We start from the raw sequence: 27,766 nt of genomic DNA on the forward strand, positions 1-27,766 counted from the left end.
TGACCGTGGCTCAGAATATTTTACACGAATTACTAGGATTTGAGGCTGTCCAAAATTCTCAACCAATCTTAAATCTAAATACTTTGCTTTCACAGTACTTAGTGTGAATTTATCTCCCAACCATGTATTCAGTCTGGAAGACTGATGACTGGTGAAGCAGAAATTATAACTGTCTTATCATCCACTAAAATCAACACTAAATATCTCCATTGTTTTCAGGAGGAACAAACTAACCTGGGGAGCAGGAGACAGAAGCTGGTTAATTTGTTTAAGTTTGAGAAGATGTCTTAGCCTCAGGTTTCTCCCTGCATTGTAATCCTAATTATAGAGGTATTTTGCATTCCTCTTCTTTCTGCTTCTGCTAGCAGGAACAAATACAGGGGAAAAGAATTACTTTCAGCTGTTCTGTAATATCTGTTAACGGAAGCAGTGTCCTCCAAGAGGAAGACTTCCTTTTAAAGGATCTTTCCCTATGTGTTCTCTATGCCTACAGTACTGGCTGTGTCATTAACCTTCAGAAGGACTTTTATCGTTCCTCATTTATCAAGCTTTCTTCCTTTGTGCAGTTTCTATTGTTAGCAGAGGATGCTTACAGATTAATCCCATGTGCAAATTATGTGTTATGTCAGTGTTAGATAGGTCAAAAGAGAGAACTCTTTAATATGTTTAGGCAGAATGAGTATACTTTGCTTGTCGTAGAATATCTCGATGGCAGGGTGCTGCTGCAGTAGGCAAATGGCTGAACTTTTGAAAAGGTGGAAGCTTGACAAGGCAGGGGCTTGCGAACACTGTGAGTTTCTGAAGGGCAAAGAAACATCCATAGGAGAGATGTAGTTGTAAACAGCTGGAAAAGTACAAAACGAGATATGAGAGAAAAATCAGTAAATATTTGCATCAGTGTATTTGAGCATGTCGGACAGGCTTTAACTACATGGAAGGGAAGCAACTGTTAAGCACCTGAATCAGCAAACTATCCAGCCATATGCTCAAGTGCATTTTTATTTAACAAAGCACTCCACAGTCAATTAAGCAATCACTGGGGTCAAGAGAAATCTTTCCGTAACTGCAGTGGGAATTAGTTTAAGCCCTTAGACTTTTTTTTTTTTTTTAATTCAGGAAACCAAGGTATTGTGTTCCTATTGTGTATGGGATTGCAGAAAATGAGTATGTGAAGACAATAAAAACATTTTTGAAAGTTTATATCCAAAATTTTAAATGCATATACACTGAAAAGTGCAGTCAGTCTATTTGCTTGCAAAGTGTATTTGAAAAAGTTGTTCATAATCAGTTGATGTTTTTCTGTTTTGGCAATACATTTTGTAAATGCTTTAAAGCTTTAAAAGCATTTAGAACAGAGCACGGGTGTGAGAGGCTCTCGGTTGTCCACGCTCCCCCTCTGTCACAATGACAGTTCCAAGAGCTGGAGCTGTCTAGGGTAGATATTGATTATTTTGAAAGACAACTAAAGTTCTGCAATAGTTGTAAAGTATCTGTGCTATATTTGTCTTATTCTGACAAGCACATTTCAAATAAGCATTTCAAACATCTTAAAAGCAGCATTTAATTAAACCATACACAATTCAGTCAGGTGATAATGAGTTAACCATTTCTTTGCAGTGGACCATTCACTGAGGCATTCACTGAGACTGCATTTTTGTATTTAATCCTTCTCTATTTTCTTTTCATTTAAATTTTTGAGAGTTTCAGTTGATCTCAGCTTGGACACAGGGAGTCTAGTGTAAGGCCTACTTACACAGGACACTATATTGCCTATAAACTGAAGCTGTAGAAATTAGAACAATAGAATTACTACTTTCATTGTAAAAGAATTCAGTCAGTTCCAGGAAAGAAACGGATCTAATTTCTTAAATTGTCTAATCTAAGTAACAGCAGATACTTAAGAAAGTAGCAAAACTACAGCCTTTTCTTTATAAATGAGGTTGTTAGCAATCATGTAATAAAAGAACAGAAGTGTATCTTAATAAACATGTGAAACAGAGATGTAAAGACAGAATGCATTGTTCAAGATGACATAAAACAGATTTTTTTGCACTAAATATAGGCCAGTAACAACTTGGGTAAAAATGTTCAAAGGATGGAGCCCAGGCCATGTAAGTCTTATCAGGCATAGAATTACTTTGTTATAAACTCAGTTGCAGAAAATGTGCACAGGTTTCATAATGACTGAATGTGCAACTAGCCACATTTGGCTGTGTTCTCATCTGGATTATGCTGTATCCTTTTACGCAAATTGAAAGTGGACTGTGCATTTGGAATTGGGGAATGTGGGTCTGCACAATGGGAACTTTGAAAAAAATGTATAGTCTTGTGTGGATGTGGTCTTTGCATGAGACATCTTTTTTTTTTTAATTATTATTTTTATGGCCTGTTAAGGATCTGCCATGCTGACTCACTGTGTTCTGAGTTACAGTATACGGGCTGTGTTGTTTTTGTTCCTGACACTTTGAAAGTGCTGGAGAAGCAGCAACAAGGTTCCTGATTTCAAAGCAGTTGGCAAGTATACTGGGGAATTTAGTTTGATTTATTTCTAAACTGTTAGAATTTGGAGACCTTTTTTTACAAGCTGTGGACTCATGTATGAGGCAGCTTAAAATACTTGATATCAGACATAAATACTTTGCATGTGTCTAGTTCACTATGTCCCAAGTAAGGCTGAGACTTTTCTTTGAGGTAAACGAGATAGTTCAGCACAACTGTTTGTTGTGTGAGTTTTCTGAGGTTGCTATCCTTTTTAGTAGTAAAGTTGCTTAGAAAAATAATGTTCTTGTGCCTATATATAAATCCTTCTGGTTTATTTTTGGAACAAGTAAAATCTGATGTTACAATTCAGATTATTATTAACACAAAAGTTTTTTCTCTTTAATTTCTTAGCAACTGGAATAGCATTGAATACATTACACTGGATTTTCGTTTGTACTTGCTGATGATTATTAGTCAGTTTGGCAATAACAATTTTTGGAAGGAAAAGCATTTAAGTCTTTCTGAGCTTGTTTACCTTTTTTTTTTTAGTACATACTGTACATTCTTCATAAGAAGCACTGATGCATTTTTGTTAAGTACGTGTGTTACAGAGTAGTAGTCTCATAAAAATGCATGTTCAGATATTTTAAATTAAAATGAGGAAATAATTAAAGGATTATAAAAATTTGTTAATACTTTAAGATGAGTTTTTTCAAGAATTCTTTTAGCTGTTCCATGGGCTGCATGGATTTCATTTGGTTGCCGCTTTGGAATTTCATCGGTTTACTATTTCAGAAGGCAATGAGATACTAGCTATTTATTTACTAAATTTTAACTATTACACTTTACAGGCTGCTCTTTTTAAATAGCCTAGTTTTCTATCATATGTTGTAAAATCTATTACCATTATGGTTTACATTATGATAGCCCACAGATCTGGATTAATATGCTGCTGCTGTTAGCTTAGTTTCTTCATTTAGGTCATCAACTATCCATTTCAGCTGCATGAAATTAAGCCTATGAGTAAAGCACATGGACAATGTAAAATTGCAGATTTTTATAGCTAACACTTGCACAGAATGATGCGTCTCTGTAAAATACATAGCAGTAGGACAGTGCATGGTAACAGTGCCTTGGTAGAAATAAGATATTTAGAGGTTTTCACATAGACAAAAGAGAGTGTGATGAGATTATCATGGGATGTAAAATAAGGAGTTTCATCTGCAGAAGGGTCTGGAGGCAAGATTTGTTGTTATTTAATCTTTTCTCTGTAAGAGTGTCAGAACAAAAACTTATGATTGAAAGAAGGCTACAGAAATTGGGATGCTCTTCAACTTAGCAGTTATAACATAATGTAACACTCGACAGCAGAGAATGTGAAAAACTTTGTACACTGCCCACATTGTTTCACCCAGTTTATGTTTTTGGAAAGAAAAGGTAACGTAGACAATACCATGGAATGCTACAGGAAAGTGGCTCCTTCTGCACCATTTTGGAAGCAAAGAAGACAAAGACATCACACTTCAGCACTCTTTTCCTTTTATTTGAAGTTAGTTTTACTGATCTATGAAGTAACTCTTAAAATGATTCCTTTTCATGATTTTCAGGGAATGTACTTAAGATTTCCTGTTTTAAACATGCTCACAGGCAGTAGAATTACTGTGGCATTGGGGTGGCTCTCTTTTTGGTCACAGATTGCTATGACTCCAGAAACTAAAGTGAAATTTGTTCTGCTTATTTTAATACATTTTTTGTATCTAAAGGCTTGGAATCAATTTGTGTTGATAGCTAATACAAAAGAATTAACATTTTGAATAATTATGCATGATCACTTTTCTAATAAGACTGCCTTGTTATTTATGTGAGTTCACCTGAAAGTAAAATAATCTGAACTGAAGCAAAGGACTCTCTTTTCTGAAGAAGAAATAAAGAAAACAGAATGAGTCTGTTCTCAGAGTTGTATAGCAGGGGAAGAAGAGGTCATAAGTAGCAGCAAAGGAAATTCTTTTTGGATACAACAAAAAAAAACCTGCAATGAGAGTCGTTAAGCTCAAGAACAGGTTGCCCCCACGGCTTGCAGTATCTCTCCCTCCTTGGAGATTTTCAAAACTCTCCTGAACGAGATCCTGAGCAACTTGATCTGACTTTGAAGTTACCCGTTCTTTGAGGAAGTGTTTGGATTAGATGACCTTCAGAGGTCCCTTCCTACTTAAATTATTCTATGATTCTAAGAATATCTGGAGATAAAATTCTTCAGGAGTCCTTATTTCATGACAGCTGTTCCCAAATAATTCTCTGATAAGACAAACTGTAGTCAGTGAGTACCTAAATGTGCTGTGGTTAATGAGAACAGTATATTCATACAGATAGGAGATAGCTTGATGTATGAACCCTTTGTAGGCTTGGGAAAGGAATGTTGTACTTTTTGAACATCATAGTTACATTTTAAACTTATCTGCTATTTATCTAGCTTACAAGGTTGTTGCATCCTAATTCCAGAAAGAAAGGAGCTTTATCACTGGGAATGCTCAGAGCCTGGGAGTTCAAATCTGGGTCTTCCCAGCTGCACCAGATACCAGAGCACCTCCACAGTCTTTGGATCTCAGGACAGTATTTTACAGATTAGGTCTCATACACAAAGACAGATGCTCAGTACCCACTGATCTTAAACTGAAGAAGATTTGGAGTGAGCAGAGATTTTGAGCCATATTATCCTGAGTTATAGGCTAGAATTGAAATTGGTGAACAATTTTCTAGTCGGTGCAGCTATTCTATTCTAATTTCACAATTTGCAAAGCACAGGCCAGCCTGTAAGATGCACAATGAAAGCAGGTCTTATGAACTTAGATCTATTTTTTTGCTAAAGTTAAAATGATTTCCTTTCAATTTTTGTCTTACAGGCTGGTTTTTGCATTCAAAACCCAGAAAACTTGGTTCATGAACTCTGTCCTAACATATGGATAAGCAAAATAATAAGAAGAAACTGATGTTTGTGGCTTAAACATTTTTTCAACAAGCATTTTTGATGTTGAGACCTTAAACAGGTCTTTTGTCCTTTTTGTCTCTTTTGGACAAATGTCAAGGCTAGGGGTTACCACAAAATATTCCTTATTTAATATAATTGTATCTGTGTGTATGTATGTATGTATGTATGTATTTACTTTGGCTATGAAGAAGAGTTCTCAAATGTATGAGTTCATAAATCTCCATTTCCAGCCTATTCTGGGAGATTTATCCATAGCTTTTTGGCTACTGTGAAGGTATGCTGACCTTTGAACAGCTCCTCGAAACAATCTTAGGAGAGAAGGGAAAAATTAGATTTTTCTTTCGGGAATATGTTATGGTTTCCTTAAGAGATGGACACTGTTAGTTTGCTCATGTTCATTTTAGATGTACTAAAATAATACTATTTTCCAATCATTTTAAACTTTGTTTTTTCTTCATTAGCAACCACATAGCAATCTATTAGCAGACAAATATAAGTAACACAACAGGCTATTAGCGGAGCTTAAGAGAACGGTTGCATTGTCAGATCTTTTGCCTGTCCTGCACTTGCATTTTGTTTCATCACCATTCGTTCTGGGACCGGAGATTAATGTGATACTTTTTAAAGAACTCCTGTGTTTCTCTCTTTGGGAGATTAGCTGAGGGCAGACTGTACCCAAGGATTAGTAGCACGCAGGGTTCAGTCCCTTGCTAATCTTCCAGGTGGTCTGCTATCTTGAATTTCTGACCAATACACTGGGAATGTACTGAACAAGCCCTTTATTGCTGTTTCAGGTCTTTGATTTTTAACATACTTTGTTATTAAATTGTATAGTTAATATAATCCACTTCAAAAAACATTATTTAATGAGGCAATCAGACCCGAACAGTGTTCTTGGATCCTGCAATGATTGGAAAAAAAAAAAATACCGAGCAAAACCACTGGATGTCAGTGTTGCTTCACGCAGTTTTGTACAGCACAGCACACTCAACAGTGTGGAAAACCCCGTTTACAGATAAGATGTTAAAGTTGAGCCGAAGCCATCTGAATCACGATGTGACTTTTGTGTTGCCTGGATGTCCATCTTTATCGTGTGATAGTTCCGACTTCTCTATGGCAAAAGAGGTATTAGTGTCAAGCCACAGTGGTTCTTAAAAGAGCTATATGAAGAAGGAATGGGGTTTTCAGCGTAATCTGTTTTTTGAAGGGCTAGGATCTGGTCTTTTTTGATTTAAGTCCACATTTAAGTATTCAGTGTTTCAGTTCCAGAGTATTTTTAAAGTTAGGTATTACTAAACATAAATTTAATCTTTTACATCTCCTGCTGAAAGTTATATTGGGAAACTTTGGAATCTGTAAATTATGTTTGGATTTGATGCATGAAAAATTTCAGATGAGGAAATTCCTTAACTTTTAATAGTAAATCCTTTGCATACTTAAAAGGATGCAGCTTCTATAGGCTAGTTCAATATATTATGTAATACATGTGATTTATAATTTTTTTTTTTTTACAAATTCTCAAAATCCAGGCGACACTTTTTTGAAGGTATGTTTTTTGTCATTATTTTTGTTTTGTTCCATTTTTCAGCATCCCCTTATCATTCTGATAGCTTGTATAATGTTCTGCTGTGCTATGTTCTGCAACTTGCGGACTGCACAGGGTAGTTTGCTTGAACCAGTACATATCATCCTTTATTCTAAACGTGACTTCCATTCTCAAACCAGCTAAGTTTTGTTAAATGAACTTGGACATTTTCAAATGATTTCTCTTAGAATTTTAGCCAAATTTCCTACAAAAACAAAGTTTATGTGGCCAAGGTTTCTGCCTGTCTTTTTTTCTTAAGTCTTTCACCTAGTACTCTCTGAATCCTTTAGCCATTTTTATCTGAATTTGGCAGAAAGAGAGCAGTATCAAAATTAAGTTCACAGAAACTGGTGATCAGGAGAGAGGACATGGATGGACTGAAACTTCATCCACCACTGAGGAAATGCTGAGACGAGCTCAGTCAATATATGTTCAGTTTAGCGGTGTCCAGCCAGCCGTTAAGTTGTGTATAACTTTTCACTAATTGGAGCACGTGCTTTCCCTTGCCCAAGGAAGGTAGATGAGAGACCATGGGGAAGTGACTTGGATGCATTGGATGTGGCTGAGGGAACGAATGATGCAAACCAGCAGGAATAAAGGTTTAGTTAGCCCAAAGTATAACTGAGTTAATCTTGGATGTCTGCACGTATTTAGTAAGTGAACTGGGGAATCTGTCTTCCTGAGAAAAAGTCCAAAGAGCAAAGCGCATTATTTCCATCATGGCATCTATACCTGCGTCAGGTGCTGATAACTTTATTTAACTTCTGTAAGCATATTAAACATAATCATAGTTCTTGAAATTTCCTGTCACTTTATGCAAAAATTAAGACATGGAAAAATCAAATATGTTCAAAGTAAAAGCAGTTCTCATGCAAAAATCCTGTGGTTTCTTATAAATTTTTTTCCTTACAAAGTGGGGATTAGGACTTCTATCTCAGAGTTTGTCTGAAATTTTTCTTTTGTAGGTCTAGGTGGGGAGCAAGGTGTTAGACTAATTTTATCTTTTGAGGCCAAAGACAGAGAGTCAAGCATCCTAACTCCACATATCCACTAATAAATGTATGAAAATATTAGAGGAGCTGATGAAAATACAGTCTGTCCCCAACAGGGGTTGACTTATTTTTTCAGTGAATGTATTTTAAACCAAGTTTGAAAAGTCCACTGGAATTGATTTATAATGCAATAATCTTTCCTTTTATGTACTGTCTATATTCTAAATTTTGCCTTCTGGTAGTTATAGTTTTAGCCTGGTACATATGTGCACTACTAGAATCATACTATTGTGTATTTTCCAGAAAGAGAACTATTCATTTAAAAATAGGCTCTACTTATATAAGATCACTGAAAGAGCTAATTGTATGTAATCTTACTTTACAACAGTGTGTGTAGGTACGTATGTACACTGACTTAAATACATAAAATGACAGGTTCTTTATGCTTATCCTTTAGCATTCCAGAAAACCTTAAGTTTTATACAGCTGCTTCAGGAAAGGATACTGACAATACTGGTGGTTCACATATATTATAGTACAGCCTAAGGTAGGACAGATCTGCATAGTCTGGGGTTTTATATGGGTTTATAGGTTAATGATGGCCATCTGATCTGAAAATGTTTAAATGTGTGTGTGGTATGTGAATATTGATGTGTTTTAGAAAGGTGCTTTTTGATGTTTCTTTAAGATTCAAATATTGCACTACTGTGTAGAGTAGTATAGGTCTGCTGTTATGCATACCTGTACATCTGGTTCACTTAAACATTTTGATTCCTTTATCTGGAGGGTTTAAATGATACATGGCTTCGTGTCATAGCTAACTAAAATTACTTTATTAATTTCAAAGTTACAAGGAAGTATGTTTTTCAAGACTAATGACAATGTCGATGAACTCCAGATTTAATGATAATACTATCTGTCTTTACGCCTCTTAGTAAATTCTTGGAGTAAAATCCAAGTCTGAAGGCTTTGCATACAGAGTTTTTGAGCTTCTAACAGTGCTTATTTTTAAGGATTAGTGTAAGATGTTTGCATGCATCCATGTGCACAAACCAATAGACAAAATCATCCCTTGTTATTGGTGATGGATAAAAGTCTGTTGATATGGCTAATCCTTGGAGTTCAGATACTTATCTGGGATTGACCAAAACTGACCAAATTTACTGACTGTGCAGGTACTAAGTGGGAAAATCTCAGTTACAGAGTTTCTCAAAGTGCTTCAGCATTTTAATACCAGAAGCTTGAAGAATGGGGAGTATGTTCTTACTTGCTTAGTGATAGTTCTTACGTTTCATAATAGTTTTTCTACTGTTTCAGAATATTCATTCTGGTGAACTGGGAATTTTTTTTTTTTTTTTGCAAATAGGGTTAGTTTCTTTTACATAAGTATCCATATTTTTGTAAATACATATCTATATGTATAAATGAATTTTGGACTATTTTTGTTCAGTAAATACTATTACAGTTAGATGTACTGAATGTTTCATCAAAAATATGCAGCCCTCGTCAGCTGAGTAACTCTCACTGTAGCTGGATGGATTTCCGTCCGCTTTTGATCGCTTGAAACTAGGGAAAGGTCTGTGTGGTGAAACACTTGGCAGGTATAAAGACCTTGATTTGTAAGTCCTTGAACTGCACTTTTAGGAGACACAATACAGTTCTGCTTCAGCGTGGCTAAATGCAGAAGCTAAACTCAGGGCCAAAGAAAAGCAACCAGTCCCTCAGGGTTTATTACAGTGAACCAAAATAACATTAACCATGTGCATTTCTTTTGTTCTTTAAAAAAGGTGTGCAAGCTTAAAGAATGGGCAGGGCAAAGAATAAGTATGTCTGAAACAGTCTTACTGGAGAATTTTGGTAGAAATGAGGGTCTTGCTTAAGCAATCTTCTTCTGCTATTTTTTTCCTTTTCCCCCTTCCTTTCCTAAGCATCACAACAGTGGACACCATTTGAACGATACTTACTAGCCTTACTAGCATTTCCCCTCGCGCTTTTCTCCCTACCACTTTTGAATGAAAGGTTTGATTTTTTTTTAAGTTCTTTTGTGATTTTTTTTAAGTTCTTTTCAAAATGTATAAACTGAATTTTAAGGTTAACCTTAGAGTACACCCAGAAGCCACAACGCATTATTGGTAATATTTTGATCATAATATGTGCTGGCAATGTGATTGAAAGAAAGCTATCATATCACAAAAGATCAGCTAAACAAAGTGGAATATTATGTGTTAGGAAAAATTGTATCATATGTGGTCTGAACTGATACAATTTGTGGGGATTTAGAAAAATTCTGAGTGAGAAAAATTAAACACACAATTGGAGTTCGGTAACAAAGATGTAATATACATTTCAGGAAACTATTTTGGTAATATTTATGAGATTAATGAAATCTCCTAAATTAATTTCCATTGCTTAACTCTGCTATGTTAAACACAGAGTTAAATATTTTTAAAACTGGGGCATAGTTTCAGAGTCACCAATTCCAGTAGTTAAAAAATTGAGTTAAGTTTGAAAATATAAGGAAACATTAAAAAAATGAAGTTTGATTATTTTTATTTGCCATTTTAATTCTAAATGTTTTGTGTAATTCCAAGTGTAATTTTTGTGTAATTTTAAATGAAAATTAAGATCTTTTTTATAATAACATTACTCAGACCTGCTGATTTGAGCAGAGTATCAAAATCATGATATAGTTATGAATGGATGATGCTTCAGTTTTGTTTGTAATAGTCTAAATTATAAAATCAAAATGAGTGTATATAAATTGAAATACTTTTAAAAAAGGATATATTTATATTGCCTACTGCAGACTGCAGAATAGTGATTAGGAAGGCACTTCATCCAGGACATTTTAACTTGTTTTGCCAGCCAGAGAGCCAAAAATCTCAAAGGAATGCCACTGTGTCCTTGTTCTGTAATGGATGAGGCATCTTGACCTCTAATCCCCTTCCAGGCTCTTATCACTTTGTGTCTGAGCGCCTGAAACAAGGTGCATGAATTTGTTACAAGATAAAATGTTATTTGGTGAACTATCTTCACGGAGAGTACCCTTGCTGGATAAACTACCAAGAGTAGCTTTGAAAAAGAATTGCAGTCACGGTATTGCTGGTACTTCACACAGGACGCTGACAGCTTGCTGTTCTTCGCTGCTCTGGGAGCTTGTTAAACTTTAGTCCGAGACTTCAGTCTACAAAAAGAAACTGTATGTGTTTTTCAGCAGGAATTATTGCTACCTGATGTTCAGAATTTTCTATATAAATGAGTATTTTACTGTCATTTGGAAGACAAAATATTAATGAAGTAAACTAAGTTTGCTGTTGTTAGGGTTATTGAGGTCTTAATGCCCTCTAAATACTGCAAGAGAAGTTCTGTGCAGTACTTTCCCTGTAAAAGAGCTAAAGCTGTTTTTTGTGTGGTTGGCAGGGAGATGCTTGCTTCGCTGGGCACTTCCTGGTCATATTAGCATAGCCCAGCCTATATCGAACACACACCCAGTAATACCTCATTTTGCCACTGGACTGAGGCCAAAAGCACAAGCATTACAGTGAATATAAGGCGGGAGGTTACTGGAAAGAATCACAATCGAACATGAGACTAGACCAAATTTTTGAAAAGAGCAGAAAATGTTATCTTTTCTATAAACAGCTCTTACATTTCATACAGCTGTTTATATGAATGAAACATTTAATAAGTGTTTTATTGAATGTAGAAGAGAACAGCTGCAGAAATCTAAGTGCTTCTTCTCCCCCCACCCCCCCCCCCAGAGTCTTGGAACTGTAAAATCTAAGAAGAAAACTGGAGACTGACAAAGATCAGGGTGATTCTACAATTGTACATTCTTCTGAAAGAGGGACTTCTTTTGGAGGTGGGAATAATGACAGGGACAAAAAGAAAAAGAAGTGCAGTCTGGAGGAAGATCCACGCTGTTCACGTTGAAGATATCAAACTGTGGTGTATAAGAAAGCTGCCCATTTTGAAATGGGTGCCCATCTACAACTGGAAGGAAAATTTGATTCCTGATACAGTTTCTGGGATGATGCTAGCCATTCAACAGGTGACCCAAGGTACAGTTAACACATTCGAGATTCATATTTAAAATCTGGTCATGCTGAATTGCTGTCTGATTTTCTTTTTTCTTTTTTTTTTTCTTTTTTAATAATGTCTAAAAGCTTGGGTTAAAACAAAGACGACATATCTATTGTTAGATTTCATCTAAATAAAAGTATGAGAAAAAATTTTATAGTCTTAATTCTTAGGTGTATATAATGGATGTATGAACATGGGTAGAAATATTTTGTGTTCTTGTAGCTGATTTCTGTGAACTGGGACGTTACTATATATCCTGTCCCTTTGACACTTTTTCAAAGACATATTATAGAAGATAATAGAAGAATATAGTGTATGGTTATATACAATATATTATCAATTAAATGACCATCCTTCCCTATTTCACATGAAAAACAAAATATACCTACAAAATAATTGCTTTGTAAGAAATGCTCTTCTGTTCTGGGAGCAAACTTTGGTATTTGTTATACTATTACCTGTGGAAACCTGGAGAGCAGCAGTAAAAGTTATCAGCATTCTGTGCATAAAGGAGACTTCTGCCAGGGCCATTATCCACAGAGGGGTTCTGCCTGCACACGGGGCTTGTGCATGCCAGCTTCTGTGTGGGTTTCATGTTGTATTACAGTACCTATCACATCTCTTTTCAAGAAGCAATACAAAGTAGGGGCGGAGCTAGACTCCATTTGGCAGCCTTAGAAAAAAGGGATAAAAACAGAAATAAAACCCCATGACCAGCAGGAACCGAAAAGCCCCTGTAGTCTGGGCTTGGAAGGTGATTGCTGCTGGGAAATAAATGCTTTTTTCTGTTTTTTACATGTCTTTGATAGTGTCACCTTCTTTTGGCAATATTTTATACTTGTCTCAGGCAAATCACAGCTTCTTCTCTTCCTCAGTTGAACTTTAACTCCTTCTCTTATGTAAACATGTATACATGTTATTTCTTTGTTATCTCTTTACAATTTCCCATATTAGCTATGCTTAGCTATCATTCATGTTGTTAAATTATAAGCATTCCTTTAATTGAATTACACTGGAGCTGGAAACAACTGGTTTGTGTAAGTATTTGTGCTTTTAAGGTAATTAGAAACATCTGCTTTGGCATGATTTAACTTTAAGAACCTTAATACCGTAACACTATGAAGTATCTAATTTCATTGGTATATGCATATACAACAATTGTAATTAAAATGCTGCTAATAGCAGTATCTTGAAATCCATCAAAAATGTTAAGTTAACAGCAGTTCTACATTGCTGGCAGTTTTAGCCAGCATTTTCTTGGTTGAGTCTTGTACCCAGAAGTAATACCAGATGAATTTAAGAAGATCTGCTGAAGATAGAAAACATTATTTTTGGTCTTTTTAGATTTTTTAATGTATTCTAAAAAGAATTTTATCTTAACTTTATTTTATGCTGCTTAAAAACAAATATGTTAAGATGCCACCCTCCTTCTAAATGTTTTTCCTTTCTCTCGCCTCACTTCTCAATACTTTAGAATGATTTTAGGGGATGAAAAAGGAGGAGAGTTAGATGCCAAAATATTTTATCATGCTTGTAATGTTCTAACCTGAATAAAACTTATTTATTTAGACCCTGCTTGCATTAGCTCTTTTCATAGTGTTATAATTCTTCCAGTTACCAGGACCATATTTTAATGTTTTCAGAGAGAGGGTTATGCAAGAAAGTAGTAAGTCTAATTTATATAGCAAGAAGGATAAAAGTGCCCAAATTTTGGGAGTTCTTATTGTGTCTGTTTTCCTTCCACCCACAAAATAAAGCAAGAAGTCCTTTACTAAAATGGAAGGCAGAAACTCTAATAATGGTAGGAAAAATTATAAAACAATGATAATTGACATGTAGAGCAGTGTCATTTGGTGTTGCAGCAATATGTTCCAATAAAATTCAAACAACTGCGAGGTATATGGAAAAATCTGCAGTTGTATCAGTGTGCTAATCAGTTTTCTGAGTGATAAGAGCCCCATTCTCCAGGGTAGAGAACAATGCAGTAGCCTGAGAATAATTGTGAAAGATCTTCCATCTCAGCTGTGTTTTTCACAATTTCACCTGGTATTGCCCAAGTTCAGACTATTCAGGATGGACAACTGCTCTGATTTGGTGTAATGCATCCATGTTCCCATTCCTAAACAATTTTAGACAATATAGTTGGCTTTTGTTAGGGAAGAGAAGTAAGGAAAGAGGGAAGTCACTGTTCTTAAACCATGTGTCATAGTCAGTGCAACAAAGATAATGCTCATAACTGCTGCTCTTAGAATTTTTGGAAATTGTTTCTGGAGAGTTGTGATACAATAGCAATTTTTGCAGTCTGCTTTATATAAAGGAGAAAAACAAAAGAGCAAATCAAGCTAAAGAACAGCAATCAATATATGCAAATAATGTTGGCTCTAACAAAAGTCCTTTATAAAAGTCGAGGCAAGTTCAGAATAGCTCTTCTTAATGTCATCTTTTATTTTGCATTAAGTTTTTAAGAGCTACTACCATTAATTTTCTGATTTTCAGTGTCAAAATTATTGGTCTGTTGTGTGACTTATGCCTTCAAACTCTTGTAAGATACCCAAGCTAGGTACCTGAAAATTGAATGACTTGAGCTCATACATCACTTGCTTTAGGATTCAATATCTTCCCTCACCAAATACATAAACGAGAAACTAGGTCCTGAGGGGACAGAGTCTAGGAATGGTGCACAAGAAGTGTGTGCTACCCGAATATTTAATTGTCTCTACTTCTGAGGAAAAGTGTGGAAGAAATGGATCGTTAGAAGGTAAAGTTACCTTGCCTTCAAGGTAACACCTATGCCTTAGTGCCTAAGGTGTTATCCTATGCTTAGTCTCTCAAAATATTATCCAATAAAAAAAATCATTATAGAAGAATACATAAGAAATTATATTATAATCTCTGCAGAGAGTGAATCTTTTGAAGCTGCCCTTCAGATGCTATGTTCAAAAGCATGTTTAGAACATGCCCAAGTCATGTTTGATCATTCAGAGGGAATTCATAGATCAGTAGTGTTCAGTATAACTAGCAGATCCAGTACTGGGGTGCAGGAGAGGGGACAGAGGAGGGTAGGGAGATAGGGAGGAAAAGCCTGGGGCTATCATGATGTGTGATGTCATTTGTGATGAAAGAGGGCTCAACTCTGGGCCATTGCTGAAACCAATCACACATTCTCGGTGCTTTCTCCAAGTGTTCTTGTAGTTCTTTCATTGTTCTCTTCTTCAGATAATGGCTAAAAATGCCACTGCTGAACTTCTGCCCTATTTGCATATAGAAACAATAGTTGTACTGTCTTTGTGTGTCCTCTAATTTTAGATTTCTTTTGCTAATTTCCACAAAATCTGACAGAAAAATACAGGTGTGAAAGATAATTATGCTTCTAAAAGTTGTATGAAAATGGCCAGTGAAAACAGACCCTGTGAGTTCTAAAAAGCTGTAATAAAAACTCTTAGCTTGTTAGGCATTAGACAATCTGCACAGGAAAAAAAGCCCCTACAAATGCCCTGATTGCTGGAAAGCTTCAGTTGGAGCTTACACAGTCTCAGACAGCAAAGTCAGTCAACCATGAGTCAAAATCAATAAGAGAAACTAGGCTTCATTTGTTCCAGCTCACAAAACTATCATTTAATAATATAGATCTCAACACCTCATTTTTCAAACACTGAATCATTAGTTTTACTCTGGTATATAGCTAAGGTTGAAAAATAACCTTAGAATCTAAAAGGAACTTTGTCATCCAGTCTTGAAGTTGGCTATATATTTTCACAGACAGTTAAGAAAATTGAGCTTCCATGTTTTGGTAATCACTATCTAATTTGCCCATGTTTATCAAAAATCTGTTTTTTTAGAAACTAGAGCAATGTTCTCTACGATCAACAAATAAATGCATCCTTCACTTGCTTCTCTAACTAGTACTTCATTCTTTTCTTCCCTTATCTTTATAACTCATTAAATACCCCACCTACAGTCACCATATGAAGAATTTTCTTTCAGTTTCATTCTTTGTTCCTCACTTCACACACAAATTCAACTATAATATCCATATAAATGACTCATGAGTTCATTTTTTTTCTTTCCAAAGTGAAATTGTGTTAATAATAAAATAAAAGTTCTGCAGAGTAGGTAACTAGATATCAGCAACCCACTCTCACATTCCTTGCTAGTCAATGGAGATCTGGTTGATACAATTAGTGAAATTTATTATGTGGTTCATCTGACAAAAAGTAGGCATCTACTTTGTCAAGGCTGATTGATTATATTGATAAGATTTCTATTGAGTGTTATAGGAGACTGGTGCAGATATAGACATCGGTGATGTAAACATCGAAATTTAGGTGCAGTGTTTCCCACACAGTGTACTGTGGCATTGTGGGTAGTCAGCAGCTCACGTTTAACATGATTAAAAGCAGGTCTTAATGTTTTCCTTTCTGTAGCTCATCCATTGAGCTATTGCAATAATATCAGAATTCAGTTTGTGGCTTAGTCTTGTGACCCAGACAGCATCTTCTGCTTGGAAGAGATGGATACTTTTATCAAGCTGTGTTTAAATTTTTCTGAATTTTATTTGCATGACAATATTAAGATGCATTAAGATATAATCTTTCCATGTCACTAAATCTCATAAAGTTATCATTCTGGGTTTTTTTTGTATTTTTCAGAATGCAGCTACTCAGCTCATTTTAACAGTCTGTGGTGACTCTAGTGCACCAAGCAAATTACTTGCCTTTACTTCTAAGGCTTTTCATAGCTGATCTTTCCTGGCATTGTTTATTTATTATCAAGGTATAGATCCATCTCTGACTAGTCCATTTTGCAAGCCTTCTTCATCCAATCTTATCTTTTCAAACAAATACCTTTGTGCCTTCTGTCAGGATTTGAATTATGCAGTGAATGTTGGTTGGCATATTATATACCCATCTCAGTATCTGATTTTGGATTGTTATTTAGAACATGTTTCTTTTTTTTTTTTTTTTTGAGGGCAGAACTGTGTTCACTGTCCACACAGACAGCATCTAAAAGCCGTGTAGGTAATCCTTCAATTTATAAGCTTCTCTGGCTGTCATGAACTGCAAGAAGAGGAAATCTGAGTTTGTCTGAAAAAGGCTATGCAAATTTATCCTCTGTCATGCAGTTAAATTCACCACCAGAGAAATTATGTCTAAAGTTAGTCTGTTTGAATATGTGCATTAGTGTATATAACTTATTCAGGTACCTCAGTTCTCTTTGCAATTAGGGGACACAAATACCTCTGAAGTATAAATTGGAGTACTTTGATTAGGACATTATCTAATGTTGTAGTTAAATGCTCTGAATTAATGAATGAAGTTGCCTTACTCTTTCTGGATGTAGATTCCCAATATAGGACCTAAACATAAACCCTTCCTCCCAAGCTTCTTGCAAGATCTTGCCTGAGTTTTCAATAATTATAATCCTCTTCTGCAAGCTCTTGATGATCAGAATGATTCCTGCTTAGACTTAGATGTGACCTAATTCTTCTTCTGTCATTCACCAGGTGATGGTAATACTTGCATGTTGCACTTTTCATTATAGGATCTTGGAACTTTTTACACTGTTTAATAAGAGCAAAGTATTAACTCCCCTTTATGGGGAGGAAAATTAGAAACACAGAACTGCTTCTGCTAGAAACACAGAAATTACTCACACAAGACTGCATAGACAGTTTATGGTGCAGACAATACAAGCTTCTTCAGTTCTTCCCTAATAACATGAATATCCAATGTCACAACTAAGTATAAGTAAAAGTAAGACCTTTCAAAAAAAAAAAAAAAAAAAAGCAAAAACTTCCTAAGCCTTAGGAAAAAGAGAACAAAGCAAGGACATGGTACTTACTGCATTCAGGATTTGATCAGAATTGAAGATAATAGTCCTGTAGCCTCAATACAATTTTAGTTTTCTTGAAGGATGCTGACTTTGTCCATGTGGGAAATGGCCAAGGGCATGGATATGGAACTGAGATGGTAATAAACCACAGAAAATTAAATTCACTCAGATCAAGGGTTGAGATGGGTAATCTTTATCTCAGAATTCTGGAAGAATAAGTTAGTGACATCATAGATCCAGTAACAAGTGCTTTTAACGATTCTGTCAAATTTGGGATATTTTATGACTGGATCATAGTGGGTGTAGTGTTGCATCCAATTACAATCCTGCTTTGCAGAAGACCAAATGCAAGCAGTAGAGGTATATTTCTCTTTAGTGATAATGACATAATATTTGCATGTGTAGCAATAAAGGATACCAGAGTGAATGATTCTGCATACTCAGTTCTGAAGTAAGGCTCCAGCATAGCTAGTGGGTTTTGTTTCAGACTTATATAGGCAATCTAAATTGTAGCACATGAACAGTTGTAGCACAAGAACAGTTTGGTGTAAAGTAGCATAAATAAGTTTAAGCTTAAAACTGGAAGTAGTTCTACAAGTATTCCATTAAAATATTGGGATAGAAAAGTGTATCTCCTTATCACATAATTCCATTCATAAATGTACTAAAATACACGTTTGCCTGTCATAACAGGAATAGAACTCAGTACACAAGGAGGTTCTTTCACAAGTTTATGTTCCCCTGCAATATCTTCTGCTGCTCAAAAAACTGGCAAATTTTAAACTGAGATATTTCTATCTATAAATTAAGATAAACGATTTCCTTTCAAAGAAAAACACTGTCACTGTATTTCCAGATTCAGTCTTTATCTTGCCAAGATCCTGGTGTTTGTCTGGATTCATAAATATTATGCTTTTTTTTTTCTTTTGCAAATAAACATATTCCCATGTGCTATACTGCACTGCACTCAAAAGATCTCCATGTGGAAGCATATGGGTATAGGATTTGAACTTTCAAGTCAATCAGATTTGGGTCTATGATAGTTTTCTGTGATTTTAAAAAAATAAACATTTTTGTAGTCAACCAGCACATGGGTATATATTTTATATAGAATTTGTATGTAACATTATATATTTGCTGGCTTTTCTGTGACCTATCATGAGCAAGAAATACTTGGGCTCAGACAGGTTTTGGTGGGTCTTTGGGGGGGGGGGGGGTGGTTGAGCAGCCCTTGAGACATGTTTTCTCCAAAAGTAAAATATGTAGATGGCATGAGATGAAATCAGTATCGTTATTTGTGCCAACTTCTTCTTTTATTCTGCAGGACCAATAATAACTCACTGAGGATTGGTGTGTTTTATATAACGTTTTAATTAAAATTAATTTAATCTTGAGCTGGATTTATTGCTGCACAACTAATTCCTTAACACTGACTGGAGACCTTGCCATTAAAAAACGGACTATGCTGGCTTCATGCATTCCAGAACTGGTGCCCAGTGTTTTGGAAGGCATGATGCCAATTTTTTTTTTTTTTTATCTTTTCATGGAAGTAACCCAGCTGTGTCTTTTCAAGGGTGATGATTGCCTGGTTTTTTTTTCTTTTTTGGTTTTTTTTTCAGGCTCTGACCGTAAATGTAGACATAAATATACTTTGAGCAGACTAACTGGAGCTAATAATTTTATTAAGGAGTAGGTCTGTCTTGTAAATATATATCTGGAATACAAATAGTATATGTAGATGAAATTGAATATGCACTTTTGGAAAGAGAGCCAGAAAAATCTCCTAGAGAATGCATTGTAGTATCCATACAGTTCATAAATGATTTGTGGAAGAAAGTCTCCAGCTGAACTCTGTTATAGCTCTCCTGTACAAAGAATAGCGATGTAAGCCAGTCATGACATGTAACATGTTAGTAAGCAAATGCAAGCCAAAGCTTCATATTTATACAACTTTTCAGTGGAGGACTAAGGAAGTGATGTTGTGCATGCCAATTTGAACTCTAATGATTATTAAAATTCTTCCAAGTTACACATGGGCTGATACAGACCTCTCTGTCAGACTGCTAGGAATGTGAATTCAGCTTCTGAATGACCACTGAATCCTCTGGATCTTAATGCAAAGGTACACTTGTCTTAGTATGAGCAGATGAGTGCTGCAGGTCTTAGATCCCTAAGCCTGGATCGTGGCTGAGCACCATGGACAGAGACCAAATGCCCACAACTACAGGACATTTTGGTACAGAAGAAGAAATTACTTCACCTATAATCTTCCAGGTCAGAAAGATGGAGAAAACTGGTAGTGCTGAGTTCTTTGATCACCAGCTTGCCAAATAAATATCTTTTTCAAAGGTTTCATAAAGTCCAGTTCATCCTGGTTTAACGCTGTCATTGGTCAAGGTTGGTCTTCATTTCTCCATAACATTGATGCTTCTCAAAAGGCTGCCTCATTGTTGCCTACTTGACAGAAAACCTCTTATAAGTTTGGTTCTCTGTATGTTCTTATTGGTATGCAAGGAAGTTTCCCTATAATACTCTTTCAAAACACTTTCTTTTTGTTTTGGAGATACCCAGAAGCTTCAGGTACTATGGCTGACCAGTGTATAATAGTTTATAGAGAATTCTCCATACAACAGCATACAAGTCTCAACAACATACAACAAGTCTCTGTGGTATTCAGATATCATGTCAAATTCATCGTACAGATGTCTAAAAATTTCATCTCAGATTGTTTGTCAATAGTCATATTTTTTTTCCAAAAGCTCCATGAAAAGAAAAGAAAATACTAGATTTTTTTCTCCCTGTTTCTGTGTGTATCCAAGCTTTTATGTAGAGAAAGGTCAATCTGTCTTGTATAGAGAATTCTGATAGGGGTCACCCACTCCACTTGTTTCTGCAACCATAATACTTGATTATCCTTTCTTTTGAACATCAAGATACAAGTGTCAGTATCTGGAGATCTGCAAAGTGACAGAGTAGAACAATATTCTTTCAAACATACCTTGGACTTAATTCTCAGATGGCACATTGGGAGAGCTATATTTCAGATCCTGTATGACTAATACAGCTGAGATGTTTAATTCTCACCAGACTGAAAGTGGTGGTTGCTTATGAAGAAGATGCATTGAGCCATGCTTCAAAAAAGAGGAACTGGACGCTAACTCAATGCTGTGTGGTCTCTAAAAGATTTCTGGTAGGTGTGGATTGCGAGATCTGTCCTCCTACCCTGCTCTTAAATTCTTCATTTGCCTCAGGTTTTGAATGACAGAGGAACTAAGAAATGATTGTACTCTTTGCACCAATCTTTAGATAAACCAAGTAGAAGATGCAATCCACATTTGTAGCTGCAGCAAATGATGCTATTAGGAAATAGTGATCTTGCATGCTCGAGATGTGTGTGTGCACCATTTAGAAAATCCATACTGAACTTTGTAGTTTTTGGAGGCAAATGACATTGTTTCCAAGGGACCGTTAGCTCTTAACCATCCAATGTCAAATAATCTTTCAAAACTGTAGTTATATATATTAAAAAAAAAAAAACCTGTAGTTATATAAACCTGCATGCTCGATCACCTCCCTGAAATGCCTGTACACCAATGCACGCAGCTTGGGGAACAAACAGGAAGAACTAGAGATCTGTGTGCGGTCGCAGGGCCATGATCTCATTGCCATTACAGAGACATGGTGGGATAGCTCGCATGACTGGAGTGCTGTCATGGATGGCTACGTGCTTTTTAGGAAAGACAGGCCAGGAAAGCGAGGTGGTGGAGTTGCTCTTTATGTGAGAGAGCAACTGGAATGTATTGAGCTGTGCCTAGGGGTGGATGAAGAGCGAGTCGAGAACTTATGGGTAAGGATCAAAGGGCAGGCTAGCATGGGTGACACTGTGGTGGGTGTTTACTACAGGCCACCTGATCAGGATGAGGAAGTCGATGAGGCCTTCTACAGACAACTGGAAGTAGCCTCACGATCCCAGGCCCTGGTTCTCATGGGGGACTTCAACCACCCCGATATCTGCTGAAAAGACAACACAGCTAGGCACAAACAGTCCTGGAGGTTCCTGCAGAGCATTGGTGACAACTTCTTGACACAGGTGGTGGAGGAGCCAACAAGGAGAGGTGTGCTGCTGGACCTCGTACTAACAAACAAAGAAGGACTGGTGGAAGATGTGAAGGTCGGGGGCAGCTTTGGCTGCAGTGACCATGAGATCATGGAGTTCAGTATCCTGCGAGGAGGCAGCAGGGCACCAAGTAGGATCGCAACCCTGGAGTTCAGGAGAGCAAACTTTGGCCTCTTCAGGGACCTACTTGGAGGAATCCCATGGGTTAGGGCCCTAGAAGGAAGGAGTGTTCAAGAGAGCTGGTTAATATTCAAGCATCACCTCTTCCAGGCTCAAGAGCAGTGCATCCCTATGAGTAGGAAGTCAAGCAAAGGAGGTAGGAGACCTGCATGGATGAGCAAGGAGCTCCTGGCAAAATTCAACCAGAAGAAGGAAGTATACAGAAAGTGGAAAGAGGGACAGGCCACTTGGGAGGAATATAGGAACGTTGTCAGAGTATGCAGGGATGTGACGAGGAAGGCTAAGGCCCGTTTGGAATTTAATCTGGCAAGGGATGTCAAGGACAGCAAGAAGGGCTTCTTCAAATACATCAGTAGCAAGAGGAAGACTAGGGAAAATGTGGGGCCTTTGCTGAATGGGGTGGGTGCCCTGGTGACAAAGGATGCAGAGAAAGCAGAGTTACTGAATGCCTTCTTTGCTTCAGTCTTTACTGCTCAGGCCAGCCCTCAGGAACCCCAGACCCTGGAGGCAAGAGAGAAAGTCTGGAGGAAGGAAGACTTTCCCTTGGTCGAGGAGGAGTGGGTTAGAGATCATTTAAGCAAACTTGACACCCACAAATCCATGGGCCCTGATGGGATGCACCCACGAGTGCTGAGGGAGCTGGCGGATGTCATTGCTAAGCCACTCTCCATCATCTTTGAAAGGTCATGGAGGACAGGAGAGGTGCCTGAAGACTGGAAGAAAGCCAATGTCACCGCAGTCTTCAAAAAGGGCAAGAAGGAGGACCCAGGGAACTACAGGCCAGTCAGCCTCACCTCCATCCCTGGAAAGGTGATAGAGCAGCTCATCCTGGAGGCCATCTCCAAGCATGTGGAGGAAAAGAAGGTGATCAGGAGTAGTCAGCATGGCTTCACCAAGGGGAAATCATGCCTAACCAATCTGATAGCCTTCTATGATGGAATGACTGGCTGGGTAGATGAGGGGAGAGCAGTGGATGTTGTCTACCTTGACTTCAGCAAGGCTTTTGACACTGTCTCCCATAACATCCTCATAGACAAGCTCAGGAAGTGTGGGCTAGCTGAGTGGACAGTGAGGTGGATTGAGAACTGGCTGAATGGCAGAGCTCAGAGAGTTGTGATCAGTGGCACAGAGTCTAGTTGGAGGCCTGCAGCTAGCAGTGTCCCCCAGGGGTCAGTACTGGGTCCAGTCTTGTTCAACTTCTTCATCAATGATCTGGATGAAGGGACAGAGTGCACCCTCAGCAAGTTTGCTGACGATACAAAACTGGGAGGAGTGGCTGATACACCAGAGGGCTGTGCTGCCATTCAGAGAGACCTGGCCAGGCTGGAGAGGTGGGCAGAGAGGAACCTCATGAAGTTCAACAAAGGCAAGTGCAGGGTCCTGCACCTGGGGAGGAATAACCCCATGCACCAGTACAGGTTGGGGGTTGACCTGCTGGAAAGCAGCTCTGCCGAGAAGGACCTGGGAGTGCTGGTGGACAACAAGTTGACCATGAGGCAGCAATGTGGCCTTGTGGCCAAGAAGGCCAATGGTGTCCTGGGGTGCATCAGGAAGAGTGTTGCCAGCAGGTCGAGGGAGGTGATTCTCCCCCTCTACTCAGCCCTGCTGAGGCCACATCTGGAGTACTGCATCCAGTTCTGGGCTCCCCAGTACAAGAGGGATGTGGCACTACTGGAGCAAGTCCAGCGAAGGGCTACAAAGATGACTAGGGGACTGGAACATCTCTCTCATGAGGAAAGGCTGAGAGAGCTGGGCCTGTTTAGCCTGGAGAAGAGAAGGCTGAGAGGGGATCTTATCAATGTGTACAAGTATCTGAAGGGAGGGTGTCGAGAGGATGGGACCAGACTCTTTTCAGTGGTGCCCAGCGACAGGACGCGAGGCAACGGGCACAAACTGAAACACAGACACTTCCATCTGAACATGAGGAAAAACTTTTTCACTGTGAGGGTGACAGAGCACCGGAACAGGTTGCCCAGAGAGGTGGTGGAGTCTCCTTCTCTGGAGATATTCAAAACGCACCTGGATGCAATCCTGTGCAATGTGCTCTAGGTGATCCTGCCTGAGCAGGGGGGTTGGACTAGATGATCTCCAGAGGTCCCTTCCAACCTCAGTGATTCTGTGATTCTGTGATTCTGTGATATATAAAAAATTGTTAGGGATTATAATATTAAAATAATTTATTTTCCTTTTTACTTCAATAAAAATTACTTTTTTGGGGATCCATATTTGCCTCACTTTGTCTCAATGCTGATGTTAGCATCTGGAGAAGCAGGTAGTAAGACTGATCAAGTTTAATTTGACTATGTTAAACACAACAAAATTAAAGTAAAGAACACCCTGAAAATCATTGTGAAAAGGTAATCCCAGAGTTAGAAATTAAAGTTTGTGATATGAATTGTCGGATGTCTGATTTTTTGGTTCCCCGAGAGGGATTGATTGGAGGCTCAGTCATTAGTCTTGCTCACGTTTATTATACCATATTAAATCTGTAGTAATTTTACATTTCAGGGCATCTCTCGGTCCCCTGCATGGGTCAACAGGAAATATTTTTCTTGTTTCATAACTGAGCTTAGGGAACAAAGGGAAAAATTGTCTTTTCCTGAAGTGTCAGAGATTGACCACAACTTCAGATAGCATTTTGAGTGTGATGGAATGCACTAGTGTTGATCTGAGTTCCCTAAACTTGGGGTTTGACCATCCTCACATTAAAAATAAAAGGGAGATCATCTTCATATAGCTCAAGTTCCTGATAAAGTTATTTGAGTATATAAAAATACAGGAAAACCTATCAGATTTATAGCTTTTCACTGCAAAAAGGTAATGATAAAATTTTCAAATTCCTTATTTTAATTGTAGACTTATCAATTTCCTGCTCCTTAATTAAAATTTCTTGTTTGCATATCATATTTCCAAAAGGTATGGTATAGCTTTCCTCTGAGCATACGTATGTATCAGGACCATATTTTTGGATGCAGAAATTTATTAACTAGGCAGCTATACTCCAGTGATCCATAGCTCCTTCTATGGAAAATAATTTTTATGGCTGTGACTGTAGTTTTGTCACTAGCACAATTAGCAGAAACTATCAAGTTGACATACTGAGGGACTTTTTCCTGTGGTAGAACATGGTCTTGTTTCTACTTGTGTCAAGCATGTTACTTAGTAGTTATCTGCGTTTGTTACCTACCTGCAGTGGTGCCACATCTCCTGCTTGTTCAGTGTGACATGCCAGATGATTGTTGTGCATCCAGTGCCAGCCAGAGAACATGCTTTTCAATGAAACTGTGTCACATAATGTTATCTTATCATAAGGAGTTAGTTAAAACAAAGCACCACAATGTTAATGCATTGTATTTGAATGTATTGTTCATTCTTTGTTTGCATTTCTTTTCGTGGAATTTATTTTCGTATTTGAAAACCTTAATGTCACTGCCATCAAGGATTTTCCATGTTACCAGTAACAAAGATTACCTGGGATATTTATTTTATTATCTGTTTCTTTTGAATATTATTATTGTTTGGAATGAAAAAATTAAAACAATTTTTCCTGTCTTTTGACTAGTTCTTGAGCATACGGAATGCATTATGGCAAAGTTTAATATGAAAGTTAATGAAGTGAGCTGAAGTATACTACTGGTTATTTCTTAATAAAGTATTTGAACTTTTCAGAATGTTATATGTCTAATCAGAAAAAATGAAGTCTTTGCTAATTCTGTTTTATAATGCCCCTCTGCTCTTATGCACAATTGACATGCTTCAGTAATGGAAGCAAAATGCCAGCAAACAGAGGCAGGACTAGAATCAGAGCCTGGCAATTTTAGCTCTGTCTTGACTGCTGCTACCTCATCACGAAAAGAATGAAACACCACTTCTAGAAACTTAATGGACACAAAAGGACTATATGTGAAAGAAAACCACCAGGGCTAGATTTATGTTTAGATTATCTGTCTGTAAACCAGACGTATTTCTCAGTAGCAATTCAGTGAGGAAAGCAAAATTCTTTTATGGCTTCTGAGGCTTTGCTGGGCAGGGTAGTCCCTTCTACACAGTCCTACAGGACTCATGCCAGATTTCTGTGAGACCGATCTCACGGCCAGAAGGGTTCAGGTTGTGGCTGTCTGTTCCTCTCAGCCCTGCGTAGAGAGCTGAATGGAGATGTTGACACAGTTTCTGTTTTCCTGGTGTGCGTGATCTAGGGCTCTGTTGAGCTTCTTGTGCTCTACCCACATTTGTGCGGTTTATGCTGAATCAAATGCAGTCTGGCCATAATTGTCAAATGTTTCAGATTCAGAATGCCTTAGAAAACACAAAAACAAAGTAAACACATGTAGAGGGGTGAGAATCAACTTTTACAGCCATATGGTTACAGAATATTTTGCGGTAGCTGAACCCTTGTTTTCCTTATAAATGCTGAGAGGAAAGAACAATGTATACTGTTCTTAATCCTGTATTAATTGGAAGTTTTGAACAGTAAAGGAGCTAGTGGTACCTCTTCTGGAAACATTTTAGCTTAGCCTGAGGTACATTACTGTGCCCTCCAGTTTTGTTCTGCACAACTTCTAAGCTAAGCTCCTCTTGCACTGAGTGATTAAGTCACTTAGGTTGAAAACCTGTTGAAGATGAAATGTGTAGAATTTCTAAGGAGAACTTTAAGGTTCGAAATTAACATGATTTAAGTGAAAACTTAAAATTTATATGAACATCATCTGATTTCAGCAAAATGGACTTGATATTTTGAAACATATTTTTCAAAATTGTTAACTTTTTCTGATGAAGAGAGATTTTTGAGCCTTCCTTGTAATAACTGATGGAGCAGTCTGAACACTAAAAAAAAAAAAGAAAAAAAATTGCAAGGAGCAGAGCATACAAAAGAACTAGTTGAGGTGAGTTCTGTAAGTATTGCATATCAGTTCTCTAGTGAATGAACAGAAATTTCACACACTACAGGGAATGTATTCTGTTTTGTTTTCAGATGAAAATATTCTATATTTGTAATTGTATATTTGTTTAATGTTAAAGAATTCATTCCATTTAATGGCTGAGTATCTTAAACTTATAGAACTTTGCAGGTCATTTTAGCCAAAATTTATAAATCTTTCCAACAATGCTTGTAAAATATATACCTGGCTCAGCATTCAGTAATGAATCTAGTGTATTTCCCTTAGGATCCTCTACACGAAAAGGTCACTCCATTTCAATCACATTGGCGTAGTTAAAATGTGGCTGAAATTATACTGGTTTTGCTTGTTCCTTTCGTTTTTGGAGAGGAAAATAAATTAGTTTTGCATTAATCAATTTTTGTGAGGCTAGAACTCTTATCTCTGTGAGTGATGGTCGACTAGGTAGTTAATTATAAAGTTTTTGTTTGTTTATGTTTTTTTTACTATGACTGGTAATAGTTAATACTACTAGTAGAACCTTTCAGTGCTGAGCAGGCCTTAAAACCTCATTCTCCTTTTCTTCTCTCTCTTTTTTTTCCCCATGCTCCTTTTTGCTTGGATATAGCCATG

The 27,766-nt window shown here is 37.3% G+C and overlaps 1 protein-coding gene across 1 annotated transcript in view; it reads left to right on the forward strand.

The window, feature by feature from the left end:
- Positions 1 to 11,905: 11,905 nt before the first annotated feature.
- SLC26A7 (solute carrier family 26 member 7) overlaps positions 11,906 to 27,766 on the forward strand; it is a 74,992-nt gene continuing 59,131 nt past the window's right edge. Inside the window, exon 1 of the mRNA XM_067292292.1 lies at positions 11,906 to 12,105. Coding sequence (XP_067148393.1) covers positions 11,916 to 12,105 — 190 coding nt within the window. The 5' untranslated portion in view covers positions 11,906 to 11,915. The remainder of the gene's footprint in view (positions 12,106 to 27,766) is intronic.

The sequence above is a fragment of the Apteryx mantelli genome, chromosome 2, assembly GCF_036417845.1.
Source record: "Apteryx mantelli isolate bAptMan1 chromosome 2, bAptMan1.hap1, whole genome shotgun sequence".
NCBI classification, from domain to species: Eukaryota; Metazoa; Chordata; class Aves; order Apterygiformes; family Apterygidae; genus Apteryx; species Apteryx mantelli.